Genomic DNA, 20,674 nt, shown 5'->3' with positions numbered 1-20,674 from the left:
GCGTGTAACTGCCTTGATTCTAATGATGACACATCAGTGGAGATTAGTGAAAGAGATCTTTGATTTGTCTTAATTTCCAAATATGTCAGAGTGTCTTTTCCTCTTTTCCTGGCAGCTGCTCTTCTCTGTCCAGCCCTCCCAGCTGGGCATTTTGGGAAAGCAGCCAATTCCAGGGCTAATGTGTTTCTGCTGTTATCTGACACTGATGCTGCTTCATAGAGGCAGCAATGAAGATAAGCCCTAATTGGATGTATTTTTAAAGCAAACCTTTTAGTTACTTAGAACAGAGCTTCCGCAATTAGCTTCCTTTCTCCTCTCTCTGGCTGTGCAGGAACCACACTAATGTGGAAATGCTGGATATGGATGGAAGTCAAGGGCAGGGTCTGGGCAACTAAAGGACAATCATAGTGAACTCAGGAGAAGTGCTTCACCAGACAGGCTAGGAGCTGAGCTGTTTCCAGGACAGCAGGTGAGGGAAGAGCGCTGAGAGGATCAGATGGGACTGGAGGCCTCATCAGTGGCCTGGGTCACACTACCCACAGCCACACCCCAGAGTGCCTGCAAGGGAGAGAAGGTAGGGCAGGCCCTGACTGAGAAAGACTCAGCACTTACAATGGGCTCCATCACTGTGCTCCCTTGGAAGTACTTTGTTCCAATGCAAAATATGTTAACCTGGGTTTAGGACTGAGGGTTTTAAATTGCTTTCCGCAACATATTATCCTCGGGTCAGAGAAAATCTATTTAAATCCCTACCCTTTTTAAAATTACTCACAAGCTTTTGCTAGCTCCTGAGAGGGACCTAGAAGAAGCAGGTGTAGAGGTCTTGATGTGGAAAAAATATAGAGAAAGGAAGCAGAATAGAAACACATTTCTCTCTGGCTTTTATTTCTGAAATGAAATTGGAGGTGACACTTAGTAAGTTAGTAATTTCCCGTTGGCTGGAAGTGGAGCTGCCATCATACCCTCTAGGGGGCCCAATGGCCCCTGCTCCTTTTGGCGTTATTCAGTATCAGCGATGTGAGGATCAGCGCCCCCTAACGCAGACCCTCTGCACCACGTTACCTTGGGTCTGTGGTCAACTGGAAAGGCTGAGCCTGGGCGGGGCGGGGTTGCGGGCGGAGCGGGGGTAAGAGGAGACAGAGTGGGGCTCGGGGAAGAGAAAATGGAGAGGAAGCCGCTGCTCTGTGCTGCACGGCTCTCCCCTCTCCCTCGCCAGTTCGACTTCCTTGTCATTTTTATGGAGTCATCTGTTCAGACAGTCCTGCCCCCAGACCTTAAGAAGTTTTAAGGTTCTGACTCAAGTATTTACTTCACAAAATGTTAGAATTTGAGTTCTGTGTTATAAAATTACAGAGGCTGCGATTTTTGGATGCTGGCACTATCATTTGAAAATTTACTTATTTCAATTAATGTTAATAGTTAGGCGGTATGTTTGAATTACCTTATAGGTCAGATTCCAAATTTTGCACATCAGTGGCTTATCAAGGTCATAGTAAGTTAGAGACAAATTTTTCTCTTTTCTTTTTTTTTTTTTTTGGTTCTCATGTGATTATAATATTGTGTGTAAATCTTGACTCTTCTGTGCAGCCCTGCATCTGTACTCTGTGCCTAGGAATACATCTTCCAAAAAATAGTGACTCCTCACTATATTAACCCTGACTGGTACAAGGGCAGTTATAAAACTAAGTTAGTTCTAGTAATTAAGTAGTATGATTGCTGTGTCCTCTAGAGTTAAGGTGTAAAAATGGACAAACTAATGGCTGAACAGGTTAGGGCTGGCCTTTTTTTTTTTCCTTCTCTTTTCTCCTTTGCTGTGACCCTGATTTGCTGGGAACATCTGACACTCATCACCACGGCCAGCAAGTGATAACCCTTCCCATTTAACCACAGAGCCAGAGCAGGACTGGCTTTTGAGAAGTGACAGAGATATTGGAGTGATGTGCATGAAACATAGAACACTGGGGGAAATGAGAAGAGTTTCAGAACAGGATCACTTCCACCATGTGCTAACGTCATAAATTTTGCATAGAAATAACAGCTGTGAAGATAATGATTTTTAGTGGCTTTATGGATTTCTGGTAGGCATCTCTCTGTATCTAAATAAATACATACCAGCACCTAGAGTTGTTTATATAATGAAGTACCCCTCTGTCTCAATGACCATAATTTACTCCTCTCCTCCCTCAGTCCTCACGGGAGGAACCTCTATGCCTTAGTTACCAATCCACTTCTAATGAATTAAAACTGGATTGGTACAAACTCTATAATTTTTATGTCATCTCCAGTAGGTATACCCAATTCCAGAAGCCGCATACCTGATGGTTAGTCCTATCCACTGTATTGGCCGTGGAGGGGTGGTCTCTAGTGTTCTGACGAATTCGAGTGGAGTTTTGTTGCTCAATGGTGGAGGAAGTTGGGATACAGAACTCTCTGAAGCATCGTTTGAAGTTTTCATCCAGAAATGCGTACAGGACTGGGTTCAGGCAGCTGTTTGTGTAACCTAGAGCAATGCAGAAGTGCCAGGAAACGGTCTGGAATGTAGTTTCTGGGATTGTAATCAAGGCTTTAATGATGACGTAAATGTGAATGGGAGTCCAGCAGACAATGAACACAGCCACAACCACCAGCACCATCCTGGTGATTCTTCGCAGGTTCCTGTCCTTTTCTTTGGAGCCAGAGAGCATACGGACACTCTTGAGGCGTAAGATCATCAGTCCATAACATACTGTAATGATGAGGACTGGCATGATGAAGGCAAAGATGAAAACACAGATTTTCAGCAGGTTTTCCCAGTACCAGGTTGGGTGAGAGAAGGTGAGTGTACAGTCTATGGAACCTAGGAAACAATGGTTATAAGGAAGAATTAGCAGCAATATCTAATTGCAGCCTTGACCAGAGCTAACTTAAAGCCATGAAGAGAAGCCAATAAGGGAAGATTTAAAGCAGTTGAGGGAGAAACTCAGCTCTCTGTTGATTTTCAGGGAGAGTTTATTTTTAGTTTTTTTTTCCCACTACATATCTCATTTTTTGTCCTTTTTGATTGCTTTAATTCAGTCAACAGTTGTAGACCTTTCACTGTGAGCTAGATCCTCTATGGGTCTACGTTGCCATAAAAATATAATCACTGTCCAAAGTCTATAGGAGTTTCCAGCTAATGGATATTTTCATTCCACCTTTTGATGGGTGGTTGATTCATCGTTTTAGAAAGATAAATTTGTCATGGAGACAGCCACTCAAAGTTTTAAAACAAGTTTCCACTTAGTGTTTTTTTTTTGGGGGGGGTGTTTAAGTTCTAATTACTCTTGGTAGAGCTATCTTCTTGCTTTCCCATCATTTTGATGAAGTAAATGTAGAGAAATCAGGAAGCAATAGGTTATATTCTCTTTAAAATGCTTAGTGGGCTTACAATTTAGGGAAAACTTCCTTTTACAAAAACTTTAAAGGCATTTTGCTAGAAAAAAAAATCATTAAAATTACAATTTGACTAAGATGTTAGACCACTCCCTACTGGACGCATGACTTCACCAGCATATCGGTCTATAAACCCTTCATCCCGCAGGCTTGCAACTTACCATGCCTGTACTTCGTTGTTGCCATGAACATCACAGGCAAACCAATGGCTGAAGAGAGGATCCAGTTGCACACATTGACAATTTTGGCATTGCGGGGTGTACGGAAGTCCAGGGCCTTGACGGGATGGCAGACTGCGATGTAGCGATCGACGCTCATGGTGCAGAGGGTAAAGATGCTTGTGAACATATTATAGTAATCGATGGAGATCACAATCTTGCAGAGGATGGTTCCAAACGGCCATGTTCCCATTAGGTAATTGACACTCTGGAAGGGCAGGGTGCTGGTTGCTAAGGCATCTGCTAGAGCAAGGTTGAAAATATAGATGTTGGTGGCAGTCTTCATTTTGGTGTATCTAGGAGATGAAGGAGGAACAGTGGCAGAGTCAGAAAAAGACCAACATGAAATACAGATGAGCTTCCAGTAATAAAATACATCACAAGGATTAGTGGAAAGCATTTGAGATGAGATATGCGAGCTCTCTTTCTAATACTAATACTATTTATAACCATGTGCCTATGAGCTAAATACATAGTTTCTTTGCCTATCAGTTTTTTAATCTGTGAAATGGTTATAATAGCTGCATGCTGATTTATTAGCTTTTTTTTTTTTTTAACGTGTGCCAGGCACTGTGATAGATGTAATAGACACAGGGAGGTCTCAGTCACATATCCAAGTATATTGATACTCATGAAATGGATATAAAATGAATAATTCATTTTAACTCTATGAGAAAAATTTCAGTATATATAGTTAAAATTATGGAAAAATGTAATCATGCAGGAATGTGTATGTATATATGTCAGTGTATTAGTGCAAGTGTGTTTATACGTATGTATGTCCATATGTCCATACACACACACACACACACACACACACACACACACACAAGACTGTTATGGTGGCACAAAAAAGAAACAAAGGGAATAGAAGGGTCAAGGTAAGGGAGGAAGGAAGGCATCCTGGAATTGTAAATGTGCAAGTATAATCTTACAGTTGGTAAGAGTAGGTCATTCTAGATAGGTAGAACACTTAAACAAAGGCATGACATGTGAGTTTTAGCACTGCCAAAGGATAAAATCCTACCAGAGAATGAATGGCAATAAATCTGATAGGTTGGGCATATAGAGGCCAGTTCATGGAGGGATTTTTGTGCCATGGTGGGGAGGTAGGATTTTATCCAATCCAAGATGAGGAAGGTAAAGCTGTTTTTTTTTATTTTTTAATAGCTTTATTGAGGCATCATTGACATACAATAAATGGCATATAATTAAAGTGTACAATTTGATAACTTTTGACATATGTACACACTTGTGAAACAGTCATCTCAATCAAGATCAGGAATTGGTGAACTATAGCCTACAGACTGGGTCTGGCTGCTGCCTGTTTTGCTGGAACACACTCCCATTCATTTAATTACTTCTTATCTATAGCTGTTTTGATAATGCAATGGCAGAGTTGAGTAGTTGTGACAGAGACCATATGGCCTGCAAAGTCTAAAATATTTACTATCTTGCCTTTTACAGCAAAAAATGCCAACTCTTGATCAAGATAATAAACCTATCAATCACCCTCAGAAGTTTCCTTGTGCAGCTCTTAATCTTTCCATCTTAGTTTCTTCCCTTGAACCCCAGCCCTAGGCAATCATTGATCTTGATCTGCTTTCCGTTATTCTAGATTAGTTTTCATTTTCTAGAATTTTATGTAAATAGAATCATTTAGTAGGTACCCTTTTTTTGTTTAGCTTCTTCTGCTCTGCACAATTATTTTGAGATGCATCCACATTTTGTTGCATGGATCAATAATGCATTCTTTTTTTTATTACTGAGTATGGTTATTATTATTAGTATTGAGTATGGACGTGGATATTATAGTATGGCTATGCCAAACTTGTTTATCATTCATCTATTAGTGGGAATTGAGTTGCATCTCATTTTTGGATACCGAGAATTAGCTGTTATGAACATTAGGACTTTGCATGGACATAGGTTTTTCTTTCCCTTTGTAAGTACTCTAGGAGTTTTATATGTCTTCAAGGTCACAGAAATTAGAAGAGATAAGTAGGTATATTGACAGCACTAATAAATTATATCTGATGGTAGAAGGATATCCTGCAAATGTATTGTCAAATTGCCAGATGTATTTGACATTCCACATCTATTTACCTTAACCTTAGGAACAGTACCTCAGTTTCACTCGGGGAAACCACTCCTTTTCCACTCTTAGTCTGTGTGCTTTGCAATTTGCTCTATTACTAGTTCAGGGCACCACGATGTAAAGTGATCGGGGCCATGGTGAATGTTCAGATATAGTCTCATGTTTCAGACAGAGCCAATAAGATTTTGGGGAGACTTCTGGAGAAATAATATAATATTTTAAAATAATTAAACCTGAGAGAATGTAGGGTGTGTAGTTGTTGGAAGAACCTACTTGAAAGTGGATCCAACACAGAGGATGTGAATTTGGGAGAGTAAGACAGGAACCTATACCTGAAGCCTTGTACTTTTTGTTTACTTGGTGCAATACATTCTCTTTAAACTTCAGCCTGTGTACATTTTTCAGTCACATGATTAAGAAGCTAACTCAGACCAAGATAATTGTTGGTTGGAGGCTAGAGTATTATGGACCCATTTCTTAGGGCCTTAATTCAGTGTTCAGGAAAGGGTTTTTTTGGTTTTCAAGAAGCACCAGGAAGCTGTAGTTATAATGGAGGATTTCATGAAACTCTTACGGTCAACAGGACTGAATTGTTTCTTTGAGCTCTAAAATTCTGATACTCGATCTTGTCTGTTATAATCGCAGACGTTGCATTAATGCAGGAGAGTCAGACTTGGGGCCTTTTGAGTTGCTTTAGAAGTTTTATTCCTTTAAAAGATTTCAAAAGGAAAAGGTAGAGAAAGCCATTTAACTTGAAGAAGTAAACCAATTTGATTTTAGTGAGGACTCTAAATGTGGCAAACATAAAAAAGGTAATTTAGACAAGATCCTCCAAACTCCAACAGCAAACAAATAAAATCAAAACTACAACTTAGGATTTCAGAATAAGTGACTTAGGTGCTCAGGAGGTTTAAAGATTTTTGATACTTATATGGGGCACCTGAGTGACACAGTTGGTTAAGCGTCCAACTCTTGGTTTCAGCTCAGGTCATGATCTCATGGTCACATGGGTTCGAGCCCCGTGTTGGGGTCTGAGCTGAGGGTGTGGACCCTGCTGGGGATTCTCACTCTCCCTCCCTCCCCCTCATGCTGTCTCTGTCCTTCTCAAATAAAAAATTTTAAAAAATTAAAAAAAAATTTTTGACGTTTATAAAAAGAAATTTCTCCCACAAAGCAGACAAAACCCTTGCCAGCTCCATCACTGATTCCAGACGTGCACGATACAAAGGCACACACTGCTGCATTAGTCACTTCCCACCCAGCCGACCTTCCATTTCACATCTTATCTTTAAGAGTGTATCATGTTGAATATTCAGGTTCTTTACTGTCAGTTTTATGACTCAACATACCTCTAACCTTTCCTTCAGGCTCATTATAGCACTAGGTACTTATTAATGTGTGTTTATTTCAGTTAAAAAGATGTTCCTCCCCCAGAAAGAGATGTTTGTGTAACAAAATTAGGTTAGGGTCCTACATCACAAAAGAAAAAGTGGATGTCTACAAAAGCTGTTTCAAATGGCATTTTACAGGAACAATGCTGTTTGAATTTTCTCAATTTATCCAAAGAGTCTTCCTCTAAAGATAGCCAGTGTTCTTACCCCAGTTACTCACACTTTGAGTCACAGCAAATATAAATGAGGGTTTTGCAATTTCCTAAATATATGTAAGAGAATTATATAAGACCAAAGGTTTCAGAATTCCAGTTTGCCTCCAATGTATCTCTAAAGGCTTTACTCTAAAGGGACAGTCTGATCAGAAAAGGGGTCCTTCAGTCCAGCAAACACGAGCTGATCATTCTGTTCTGCTCTGATGCAGTGGTATGAATGTTGCCCCAGAAAAGTTACACGGACAATCAGAGTCACCCCACGAATTATAGGAGTATACAAACCAGAGTTTGCAAACCTACCAAAGAGGTGAGCTAAAGGAAGGACCATCTCTGCTGCTTGGTTCACCTGAGTGGATCTGAGTAGAGCTCCTGGATATTAACACGCAAGCCTCTTTCCATCCTTTGTACCTATTCCTTCTTACTGCGCCATGAACGAGTTTGGTGACAAAATGGGCAACGACTGGAGGGATACATGGCATGTCCTTGGAGTGTCTCACCTGGATTATAGGGCCTTCGTGACCTTGACCAGCCTTACTCTGCCCACTGAACTGGGGCTTTTTCTCTAGGCAGAGGCTCAAGCTTTTTTTATTTATTTTTTTTATAATTATCCCACTAAATCTTTCCTGGTATGTATTTCTTTAAAACTGTTCTAGGTGATTGAGTAGCTTATTAAAATCCAAATGTATTCCCATGCAATTATTATTTTTTTAAGGACCTTCAATGTTTGACCCATATTTAGATGCTGTGTTGAGGAAGAGGCATTATGAAGCCCATTTCATTGGCAGCTCAAATATTCTCCCATATTTCTTACACACTTTTTGTTTGTCAATGCCCTTCCTTTCTTTGTGGTCATAAAAGAATACTTATTCATCTTCAGACCCATTCTTGATGTCATTTTTGCAACTATTACTACTTGCCAAAACACCATTGATTGTGACCAACAGGTGTTAAATGAAGCCACGCTGAATAAATTGCTTGTATAAATGGGCTTTGCAAACCTTTTGTTATTCTTTTATTTAGAGTTAATTATTGAATCATGATGGCCTTGTCTCTAGCCAGAAAAAGAATGGCCAAGGAAGCTTGAAAAGAGGAAGAGCATATTTTAGAATCCAGTTTGTCAGCGGTCTAACATGTCACCCTTCATATCGCTCTACTACCTTTTCTGGGGGTTCACAACAGAGCCTTTACCTCTTTTTGGGCTAATTTGCTGCTCTTTCGTGTTTTTACCAAATGGAGTTTTTCTTGCTCTTTTTCCCGTTTGCTAATACCAGCGAAGTAGAAAGATCTCTAACCCAGTAAAGACTCAATGAGCCCTTTCTAGCACTGTGCTTGGAAAGATACTTCTCTAGCATCTGCCATGACTTTTCTGTCTACCTCACATAAAGAAATTCATGCTTTTGGAGCACCTGGGTGGCTTAGTCGGTTAAGCCTCTGCCTCTTGGTTTTGGCTCAGGTCATGATCTCACTGCTTTGTGGGTTTGAGCTATGCTGGTAGCATGGAGCCTGCTGGAATTCTCTCTCTCTCTCTCTCTCTCTCTCTCTCTCTCTCCCCCTCCCTCCCTCCCTCCCTCCCTCCCTCCCTCCCTATCTCTCTGCCTCTCCCCTACTCATGCTGTGTCTGTGTCTCTCAAAATGAATAAACAATAATTAAAAAAAGAAATTAACACTTTTAGGGGCACCTGGGTGGCTCCGTCGGTTAAGCCTCTGACTTCGGCTCAGGTCACGTTCTCCATCTTGTGAATTTGAGCCCTGCGTAGGGCTCTGTCCTGACAGCTCAAAGCCTGGAGCCTGCTTTGGATTCTGTGTCTCTCTCTCTCTGCCACTCCCCTGCTCACACTCTGTGTCTCTCTCAAAAATAAACATTAAAAAATTAAAAAAAAAGAAATTCACACTTTTAATAGAGAAAATGAATTATTACGTACATGAACAAAAATGGTCATATGACTACCTACTTAAAATTCTCATTTATTGTCCATTTCATTCTTGTATTTCCGGCAAGCATGTGTGTGTGTATGTGTGTGTGAGAGAGACAGAGAGGCAGGAAGGGAGAGAGAGAGAGAGAGAGAGAGAGAGAGATGTAAAACAAGAACCAAAACCAAAGCCAGTGATAATACTCTCATTAGGTATTAACATAGAAAGAAACCGTATACTCATTTGTTATTTTCTGTTATATTCTCCACTAGGTTAGGGAAAGAGGGAACAGGGGGTTTCCTCACTTTGTTATAGAATGTTTTAAAATATTTCACTTATATTTATTTCAAAGTGGTTTTGTGTGGTCAACGACCAAATTTCCAATAAGCTTATACTAGAAAAAGGAGAGAGTAGTAACCTCAGACCTCTGAGTCCTGTGGACAAGAACGTGAGTATTGCCTGCCAGTCTGACTCACAAGACAAGACAGAGAGAGGCTTACAGGAAATAAACACAGAGGCACCTCCTTCCAGAGGTTAATTGGCTCTTTCCGTCTCCTTGTCACCAGAATGTGAGGACAATCAGAATCTTTTTGGCTGAGTGTTGCTCTCTCTTTATCCACACCCCACTTCGTTTTTTGTTCTCCTTTTTATTCTTACTTTATTCCTCCTCCATCTCCCATTAATGACAATTCATGAGAAAAATATCTTTCACACACAGCGAGGGAAAAATCTGCTCTCTTGAAGTAGATTGAGTTGATGAATCTTTTAAATAGAAAATGTGAAATGAATAAGTGATTATATATATTTTTTTGCATTTGTGGCTTGGAAAAATCAAAGTAAAATCTGTATTTCCTATTAATAATTGCGTAGAATCCTAATGACATTAAAATCGCATACCTTTCTATCTTATCAACTTTACTGATGGTCTCATCACTTCATTCTCTTTCGGTTTCCTCTTTGCCTATTTTCATCTTTATTTCTCTTATTTTATTGTATGCATTTTGTAAGGCTTTTCAAATTCTCTTTTCGGAAATGGAACTGAGGTGGACGATGGAGTGAGAACATGGCCTCTGGTTAGAGGAAAAAAAATGAGAGGCTTCCATTCTGGCTAAGAGACTTTGGTTAATCATTTTTTTGGATTATGCCTTTTGGAAGGGCTTACTTACTGCTTTATTTCATTCCTGAAAATTTTACTTCAGGACATGGATAGCATTTATTTCATCCAAAGCTTATATGAAAAAAATATATTTTGCCTACTTAATACCTATATTCTGTGATAAATAATATTTATGTATCATAGAAAAATATTACTATGCTAAATCTTCTGATGTGTTTAACCACCATTGCTGGTTGAAATATTCTTGTCTATAACTTTATATTTTTGTTTATAAGAAAATCTCATCTCTATAGACTAACGGACTTCAAATATACCATGAGAATATCTACCTCAGAGTAAAGCCTTTTGGTTCATAGAAACAATGTTTCACTTTTATTTTAGAGACCTGGTTTTGAGAACTTAGAAATATCTTAGATTTCAAATTTGGAAGTTCTAAGAGAAAAAGAAATTTCTTCTATTTTAGAATCTGACAGTTTTGTACACAAAAAATAATCGAGTTGTACATTATCACTAACTTCAAATAATAATATATCCGTAGGCATTTATTTAATAATGAAGGAACAAAAAAGGATACAACTTCAAAATATGATAAAACAATTCTACCACCATCAATATTAGAAAATTGCTTTCTGAAGAAGCTCAAGCATATGCTAAAGATTATAAATTTTTAGGAGGCATAGTCTGCCTATGAAATTATTACCTATTGTACTTAATGAAAGAATGAATATAAGGCTTCCTTTACACTTTTGGTGTTGATGCGCATACAATCACTCAATATAAGTAAAATATGAAAGATAACACAAATGGAAAAGATAAAAGAAATAAAAATAGAGAAAATTGTCCATTTAGCACAGAACTCAGCACAAAATGGGGACCAGTAAATGCTTGTTGAATGGAATTAAATATGGAAAGAAGGGCTTGGGTTATTTTATTTATTGTAGTAAGATAAGCCAAACGTTTTTTGGGAACCAGAAGTTTTTAAAGTAAAAATGAAGAGGGAATATTCTTTTTTCCTTGTCAAATCACTGTCATATTAAAGAAAACTTTGGTCAAAAAGGTCATGTAATGATAAGTAGGAACTGAGAGGGGCTTTCAAAACCACGCTGTCTGATCACCTTGTTTTATGATAAGAGACCCTGAAACAGAGAAATGTACAAATTTTGAGATTTTTTTTCCCCTCCATTTCTTTAGGCTCCACCTAAAATTATAATGTGCTTTCTGTACTGTGATGTGGGTCATGTACGTTTCTGGGAGTGCATCGCTGATAACATTGCAAAGTAGTTTGCCCCAGCAATATTTGACTCACTATCTAGCTAAAATATGGTAGGTATGCAAAGCTTCTTAATCTTCCTCTCAAAAATGGCCATGCTGGGAACATCTTGGAAATCTTGAGACATTTTCTCATTATATTGAATGTTGTAGCAGAATCATATTTTTAAAAGAAGAGCTGAGTTCATGTCTTTTGCTTTACTTTCTCATAATCCTAGCTGATCCACAACCTCTCTCTCAAGTTCTATGACTGCCTTTGCAGCTCTCTTTCGGACATCTCCACCTGCTATTGGCTTCTCAAATGCAATATATCCCCCAAAGTATTTATTCTTTCTTACCCCCTAACCACCACTACCACCACCATCACCACAATCAACAACAGCAAAATAATTAGTAACATCATTTTAAAAGATGTAACAAATGGTGAATTGAGATAATTGGGAAGAAGGATCAATAAGACTTAATTACTAAGGTATATAATATATAATATATAAAGCTTAAGAAGAAAGTCCGTATAGGGAAGAAAAAAGGGCCCAGGTTAAAGTCCTAATAAAGATGGCAGGTAACGAATAGCCACAGTTAAAATTTCTTTTTAATGTTTTCATTTATTTTTGAGACAGAGACAAAGCATGAGCAGAGGAGGGGCAGAGAGAGAGGGAGACACAGAATCGGAAGCAGGCTCCAGGCTCTGAGCTGTCAGCACAGAGCCCGATACGGGGCTCGAACTCATGGACTGTGAGATCATGACCTGAGCTGAAGTTGGACACTTAACCAACTGAGCCACCCAGGTGCCCTAGAATAGCCCCAGTTTAGAGAAGAAACCCAGAGCTGGGGTTAAGGAAACCAAGAAAATAAAGAGTGTCATGAAGTCTGTAGTGGTCAAAGTCATGGAATGCTGCAGAGATTAAGTAAGATGAGGACAGGGATATGTTTATGGGCTTTATCAAAATACACATTATTAACAGTCTTGACCAGTGCCATGGAGTGGTGGGGTTGGGAGATATTTAGTTAAGAGTTAAAAAGCAAAGGGGAGCAAGGGGGAAGGAGCGTATAGAATGCTTTTGAGATGTTGTGCTATGCAGAACAGAGGGAATGTGAGTCAAGAAAGGGTTTTTTAATTTTTACTTAAAAAAATTTGTTTTAAACATTTATTTATTGTTGAGAGAGTGTGAGCAGGGAAGGGGCAGAAAGAGAGGGAGACACAGAATCTGAAGCAAGTTCCAGGCTCTGGACTTTCAACACAGAGCCTGATGTGGGGCTCGAACTCATGAACTGTGAGATCATGACCTGAGCTGAAGTCAGACGCTTAACCGACTGAGCCACCCAGGTGCCCCAAGAAAGGTTTTTTTAAAACCTTGATCTGGTATATATCATATATCTGGTATATATCAGTGAGCATGTGTGCGCTGATAGAAACACTAGCATTGGGAATCTGATGAATCAGAGGAAATAGAGGGCACTGGTGGCAGCAATGTCCTTGAGAAACTGAAAGGAGATGGGACTCATAGCACACATGGTCTCTTCTTGATTATTACTAGCAGCAAGACTAAAAGTAGGGGGACAGATACAGAAAAGGTCTGCAGACTCATTGAAGACCTTTTTTTGCTTGCTTATATTTTTTCCAGTGAAATCCTTCTCTTGACCTCATTTTTCATTTCCTGGTGTCCATTTCTGTTTTTTGTTTCAGCAAAGCTGCTGGAAAAAAAACAATCCATGTTCACCGCCTTCAATTCTACCGTGCAGGCACACAATAAATATTTGTTAAATGAGTGAACGAAGTAAAAGTCTGGGCATCAATGAATGAAGGTGATGGAGCAAGGAAGGTGGGGGATCTGCCAGGGAGGAGAGCAGGAGAGCAAATTCAGCAAAGAAACATTTGGTTGGCGGAGTTGGGTGCTCACTTGAGATTTGTAGTTTGCAAAACAAGTGGTTAGAATGATGGATGGGGATGGTCAGTTTTGAGGGAGCACCAGATTCAGGGTCTAGAGAATGAGGAGGTATTATTAGTCTGAAAGGAGTAGGGGGTCCTTAAAGGGGAAATTTCAGAGTTCTTGATGGAGAATAGCTCTAGGGTGTGACTAGGGAAACTGAGGCTAAAATCGAGCTGCAGTGAATTATCACCAGTGAGTCCAATTCAAATGCTGTCCTTCATGATGGAACAGGCACTTTATCTTTCCCTTTTTGCAGATGAGCAAACTAAGTCTCAGTGATAAGCAGGCTAACGCAAGGTTGTAAAACCAGTGAGGGACAGAACTGGGATGACCCCATGTCTGTTTACTACTCTGTGTTCCTTCCCCCTTAACAAACAAAAAGTCCCTCAGAGTCAGAGTTTGAGTCTTGATACTCTTCCCTCCAGCCCACAGTAGGCAATCAAAAATGCTTATTTTATTTGGTTACTTAAAAAAATACACTTAATCTTTGTCAAAGAAATCCCTGAACATAATTTCATCCTGGTGATGAAAGATGCCAATTTCTCTTAAATTTCGTAACTTGCTTAGTGCAATAACAAGAATGTAGCAGTGTTAATAAATGTTACTCTTCTCACGTATGAGCTGTTTGGAAGGATATCGGCCAAAATGCTATCTCCAGGAAGTTGGGTTCCAATTTATTTTTTATTTTCTTCTTTTTACTTCCCTGTATTATTTATTTTTACATTAAGATGCATCATTGTTTTCTTTAATTTAAAAATACATTCTGGGGTGCCCAGATGGCTCAGTTGGTTGAGCATTCAACTCTTGATTTCAGCTCAGGTCATGATACCAAGGTGTGGGATCGAGCCCCACATCAGGCTCTGTGCTGAGCATGGAGCCTATTTAGGATTCTCTCTCTCTCTTTCTCTGCCCCTCTCCGGCTCACACTCTCTCTCTAAAAATAATGATAATTAAAAAATAATAATAATACATTCTAAAAAACATTTTTAAATTATTGAAAGGAAATTTCAGAGACAATTTTTAATAGTGTCTGAAATAGAGTAAAAGAGGCCTTTGTGAAAAACATGCGTGTGTGTGTGCGTGCACACACACACACACCATAAGGGAAGTTAAAGTTGGCATTCCTGTTCATGTCATATCCAGCTACTTCACATTCTAAATATTAAAGAGGTTGATTTCCTTATAGGGAGGTCACTGGTGGTCCAGGACTACAAATAGGTGGGTTAGTGTATTTCATTCTGGGGTTAGAATGAGGAAACTGTTAATACTACATATCTAAGGCATACCTACCAGCAAAGTACTTATCCTAATCATGCTGATGTATTTTCTCCATTCACGGAATCATGACATCTTCTCTCTCGGTTGGCTCAAACATTCTCATAGAAAGTAGGCATGGCATTTAATGGGTCCCTTTAAACATCCACATGGCCTATCAAGAACTCCTCTCTAATTTTCACAGATTTATATCTGGCTATTCATTGATTTATTGCTCAAAATTATGTTAGTTAAAAAATAATTTCTGAAAGTTGGTCTAGAGTTTGGGGGATGAGAGTGGAGTGCTGTGCTTGTTCTCAAATCTGGAAATGAAACATTGTATAATATTTACTCTCAACAAGTATTTGAGTAGTCAATAAAGGGAAATCTCGTGCTATTAATGAATTTGAGAGTACATTTCAACCTTGCACATGCTCGTGCATGAAATCTTAGTGCTGTGTAACATATGTGGTGATTATGCTAGAATTAGCTGTGTTGTTTCTTGGTCTGTAAGCTTCTGGAGTCCAGAGACCATGCTCCTTGTCTACCCTACTGTCTGCTCGCCCAAGCAACGTGATGAATTCTCCTGACCCAAATGCCCACATCTATACATCTCTTTAAATATGACATTCCTGTTCATCTCGTATTCTTAAGGGATTCTCATCATCCCCAACAGAAACAAATCATATCTTCTCCTCCTATGTGCTCTTACCACGCCGTATTGATCCCCATTTTTATCCTTCCCCTATTGCCAGAGGAGAGCAGGGGGTGGTGCCTAATGGTAGTGAGGCTGAGGAATCTGAGGGAAAAAGCCCCAGGGAGCTTTCAGGGAGTTAGCCAAGTTGCTGACAGCCAGGCTGTGGTATTTTTTTGTGGAACATAGCTCTACAGAATATCAACATAGGAGAACTCTTCATGGCTGTGATGCAACAAGACAAAAACAATCCACTCTATAACTACGCCTGAACAGAGATAAAATCCAAATCACCCACAGCCATAAAAATGCTAAACATTTCCCTCTCCTGGTTAACTTTAAGTGATGGCTGCCTCTTATTCAGTGATGACTCCAGCCCTACTTTGTGAATTCTGTGTCCTAGATAAAAAATCACTGATGCTCACGCATCAAATTACTCTTGCTTTGAGATAGCACCCTATGCAAATAGACCTCTGCTTCCTTGAAGCCTATCCTAAATCACCAGACACTAAAATTCCTGTGGTGTTCTCATTGCAGCGAGCTTAATAAGTTTAATTGTCTTTGGCTCCAGGTGTATTCCCTGTGGCTATCAGCTGGTGAGCATTGATAGTAGAGCGTACTTGGCTCAGGAGATTGTACCAGCACCAGCGGGCCAACAGCAATCAGCAATTGGAAGGAGCATTAGGAATTTTCCAGTGATGTCCACAGATGGGCACAGGCCACTTGGAGGGCATTGCAGCCACAACAGCTGCCTGCACCACTGGAATCGTGGCAAATGTATTCACTCGTTGTCTGCCTGTAGCAGATGCTACTGGGGGTTCCCCTTTTTTCAGGGCTGTTCCCTTCTTTCAGAGCCCACGACCATGCATTGAGCCATTGGCTGGCTCCTCACCAGGCCCTTGGTAACTTGTTCACCTATAATGCATTCCATCCCTTCAAGTAGTGTTCCTTAGGTCTAGGAGTCATTGAAGCAAAAAACCTTCTTGTTCGATTACAGCCCTATGCTTCATATTTATAGTGTTCCTTTACAATATCTTCTAGAGATATTTTAGATTTTAAAATCCAGTATTTCCTTAATTAAAATGTTAAGTGTTGGGAGATTAAGTAACCAAAAATCTTACCTTTTAAGGTAGGAACATTCCTGGCAATTCTCAAGTCATAGAAACTGTTGACTTTGAGGAGCAAGGCCAGTCCTGTTAAAGTGTTATGAACCCACAGAGCAGTGAATAACCAAACTACCTTGATTTTGTAAATTTCCTCCCAATTTCCCTTCGTGATCAAGATAAGAGTAAAACAGTCCTGCATAGCCTAGTAGGAAGATATAGTTTAGAATTAGGATACACAGGTCTGAGTACTGTGTCTTGTGATCTTGGCCAAGTGGTTGAATTTCAATTTTTACAATTGTAAAGAGGTGATTACATTACTTCTAAAAATTACTATGAGAACACATTAAATGATGATGGTAATGGGTGCTATTTTAAATTACTTTAACCCTAGCCAATATTTATTGAATCTTTTATGTTGGGCATTGCTATATAGTAGTCCCCTTATCTTCAAGAGATACGTCCCCAAGGATGCCTGAAACCATAGATGGTACCAAACCCTGTGTATACTGATTTTTCTTATACATACATACCTATGATAAGGTTTAGTTTCTAAATTAGGCACAATAAGAGATTAACAGTAGCTAATAATAAAATAGAGCAATTATAACAATATACTTTAATAAAAGTTATGTGAGTGTGGTCTCCATAAACATCAATATTTTCTATTGTACTGTGCTCTCCCTCCTTCTTGTGATGATATGAGATGATAAAATGTCCCTGTGATAAGGCGACGTGAGATGAATGATGACAGACATTGTGATGTAGCATTAGCCTATTGACCTTCTGATGTTATTTTCACCAGAAGGGTCGTTTTCAGTTAAGAGACTGGTAACCAAAACTCTGGAAAGTGAAACCACAGATAAGGGGGCACTATCAGGAGCAGTTTACTTGGATTTTCTAACTCAATCTTCGTAACAGGCTTATGGATGGCATATCCATTTTCTTTGGTAGATCATCTAAAAGAGCTTCATGGAGATTAAATAACCCACTGAAGAATGACAGTGACAGAAGCAGGATATAAATCCATATCTGTTACAGTTTATATTCTTCACTATCACGTGGCACTGCTATAACACACACCATGCAATACAAGCTATCTATATAATAAATACTTTTATAAAGTGCAATAAGGTTTCTGCATACATTTGTGTAAACTGATGCTCACAAAAATCCTACTGATAGCTGAAACAACTATGGTTATTGTCCCATTTTATTAAATTTATTTTTTTTTATTTGAGAGAGAGACTGAGAGCAAGTGGGGGAGAGGGGCAGAGGGAGAGAGAGAGAATCCTTAGAAGACTCCATATTCAGTGTGAAGCCTGAATTGGGGCTCAATCCCATGACCCTGGGATCACGACCTGAGCTAAAATCAAGAGTCAGATGCTCAACTGACTGAGCCACCTAGGAGCCCCTGTCCCTGTTTCAAAGAGAACTTTGAAAAGGTTTGGAGCAGTGTCAAAGACAGACACGCTTAGCACTATACATTTGAGATACCTGGGTGTTTTGTTGCTATGCAAGCAAAATGCCTATATAATTTAGATGTTTTGTGCATGGTTTTGTGTGTGTATCCTATAGAAATAAACATTACCAGTGTTTAACAATAGTCTAGCATGTTGGAAAGAATCATTTATCATGTAGGGAGTTGAAATAGGAATGTTCTCATTGCTCCTGAGTGGGGTTTTTTTTTTTTAGGCTTCATGCCCAGTGTGGAACCCAAATTGGGGTTTGAACTCATGACCCTGAGATCAAGACCTGAACTGAGCTCAAGAGTCGGCTGCTTACCTGACAGAGCACCCAGGTGCCCCACTCCTGAGTTTTGCAATTGAGAGATTTAATTAAGATACACGAAGACCTAATTTCAAATTCCGTTTGTCAAAACTGTTGATGAGCATTCCCTGCCTATCTCTTTTAATGTGTCATAGAACCTGCTAATATCTAAATATTTTGGCATTCAATTAATTCCAGTGACAGTAGCTGTCCAAAATCTTTCAAGACCAATTGAAGGAGAAATAAAGGTAATACAATTAGTTCCTCTCAATCTTCACTTATGTAAAGTAGTGTATTTATGATGACTGTTTTCCATCCAAGCATTATACATTTTTTATAACTTAGTGATCATGCTGACCTGGGATTTTTCTAAGAAAAAGAAGGCAGTTTATTGAGATTTTTTTTCTAAGTATTTTCATGCAGAGAGATTTTTTGGAAGGTATTTCTTTCCCCTGTGGGGAATTCAATAGCACTTGTTAGTAGGAAAAAAAATGATTCATGAATAAACCAGTAATTTGGCAAAGCAAAAAAGTCCCATTAGTCTTTAAAATTTGAAATTTTCGTCTTATGGTGTGAAACGAGTTGTTAAGTCGACATGGAGTTGTCTTCCAACTTGGAATAGACTTATTTGGCACTATCAACATTTTTAGTCACAAATTAATGTATGTAACTGTATTTTTAATGGGAGAACTTCAAACATGTCTCAACTTATATTTTAGTGAAAAAGCCATCTGATGAATATTTTATTGCTTTTCAAGATCATCTATTACATTAAAAATTTTTCCTCTTTTATTTTCATATTATTGTGTTTTTCTTCATTATACCATTGCATATCCATTGTAAAAAATCTGGACAATATATGAAAAGTAAAATACAAAACATCATAAGCTTAACATGTAGAGACAAACTCTGATAATATTTTGTTGTATTTAATACTCTAACTTTGTGATCAAAGTTAAACACTTCACATTTCTTATATCTTAAGAGAAGAGTTACATGAGACTTTATATTATGAAAAAGAACATCTGAAGAATTATAAGCATGTCTTTAATTGTCATAGAATATATTTATATTTTCTTTTTTAGAATAAAGACATTTTAATTTTTTTGTATATGTATTTTTTATTTTAAGTTTTATTTAAATCCCAGTTAGTTAACATATAGAATAATATTATTTTTAGTAGTAGAATTTTGTGATTCATCACTTATATACAACACTCAAGCCTGATCATAACAAGTGCGCTCCTTAATCCCCATCACCCATTTAACCTATCCCCCACCCATTTCCCCTCCAGCAATCCTTGGTTTGTTCTCTATAGCTAAGACTCTGTTTTATGTTTTACCTCTTTTTTTCTTCCCCTAGTTCATCTGTTTTGTTTCTTAAATTCCACATATAAGTTAAATCATATGATATTTGTCTTTCTCTGACTGATTTCACTTAACATAATACACTCTAGCTCCATCCACATTGTTGCAAATGGCAGGATTTCTAAGTATTTTTCTTTTGGTGGCTGAGTAATATTCCATTGTAAATATATACTACATCTTCTTTATCCATTCTTCAGTTGATGGACATTTGGGTTCCTTCCATAATTTGGCTATTGCTGATAGTGCTCCTGTAAACATTGGGGTGCAAGTGCCCCTTGGAATCTGTGTTTTTGTATCCTTTGGATAAATACCTAGTAGTGCAATTGTTGGGTCTTAGGGTAGTTTTACTCTTTAACTTTTTCAGGAACCTCCATACTGTTTTCCAGAGCGGCTGCCCCAGTTTGCATTCGCACCAACAGTGTCAGAGTATTCCCCTTTCTCCCCATCCTACCCAACATCTGTTTCCTGATATGTTAATTTTAGTCACTCTGACAGGTGTGAGGTGATATCTCATTATAGTTTTGATTCATATTTCTCTGATGATGAGTGATGTTGAACATCTTTTTATGTGTCTGTTAGCCATCTGCATGTCTTCTTTGGAAAAATGTCCATTCAGGTCTTAACTGGGTTGTTTGTTTTTTTTTGGGTGTTGAGCTTGATAAGTTCTTTATAGATTTTAGATACTAACCCTTTATCTTATATGTCATTTGCAAATATCATTTTCCATTCCAAAGGTTGCCTTTTAGTGTTGTTGATTGTTTCCTTTGCTGTGCAGAAGCTTTTTATCTTGATGAAGTCCCAATAGTTTATTTCTGCTTTTGTTTCCCTTGTCTCTGGAGACATATCTAGTAAGAAGTTTCTGTGACTGATGTCAAAGAGGTTGCTGCCTGCTTTCTCATCTAGGATTTTGATGGTTTCCTGTATT

General features: G+C 38.6%; 1 protein-coding gene across 2 annotated transcripts in view; it reads right to left on the bottom strand.

Moving 5' to 3' along the window:
- Positions 1-20,674, bottom strand: part of OPRM1 (opioid receptor mu 1) — a 178,745-nt gene that overhangs the window by 135,858 nt on the left and 22,213 nt on the right. For both annotated transcript variants that reach the window (XM_030316643.1, XM_030316642.1), the window contains exons 2-3: positions 3,573-3,925; positions 2,316-2,836 (exon numbers count right to left, since the gene is read on the bottom strand). In XM_030316643.1, coding sequence (XP_030172503.1) covers positions 2,316-2,836; positions 3,573-3,925 — 874 coding nt within the window. The remainder of the gene's footprint in view (positions 1-2,315; positions 2,837-3,572; positions 3,926-20,674) is intronic.

Source organism: Lynx canadensis, chromosome B2, assembly GCF_007474595.2.
Source record: "Lynx canadensis isolate LIC74 chromosome B2, mLynCan4.pri.v2, whole genome shotgun sequence".
NCBI classification, from domain to species: domain Eukaryota; kingdom Metazoa; phylum Chordata; class Mammalia; order Carnivora; family Felidae; genus Lynx; species Lynx canadensis.
The sequence above is the reverse complement of the archived record's forward strand: the minus strand, read 5'-3'. Positions and strand labels throughout refer to the sequence as shown.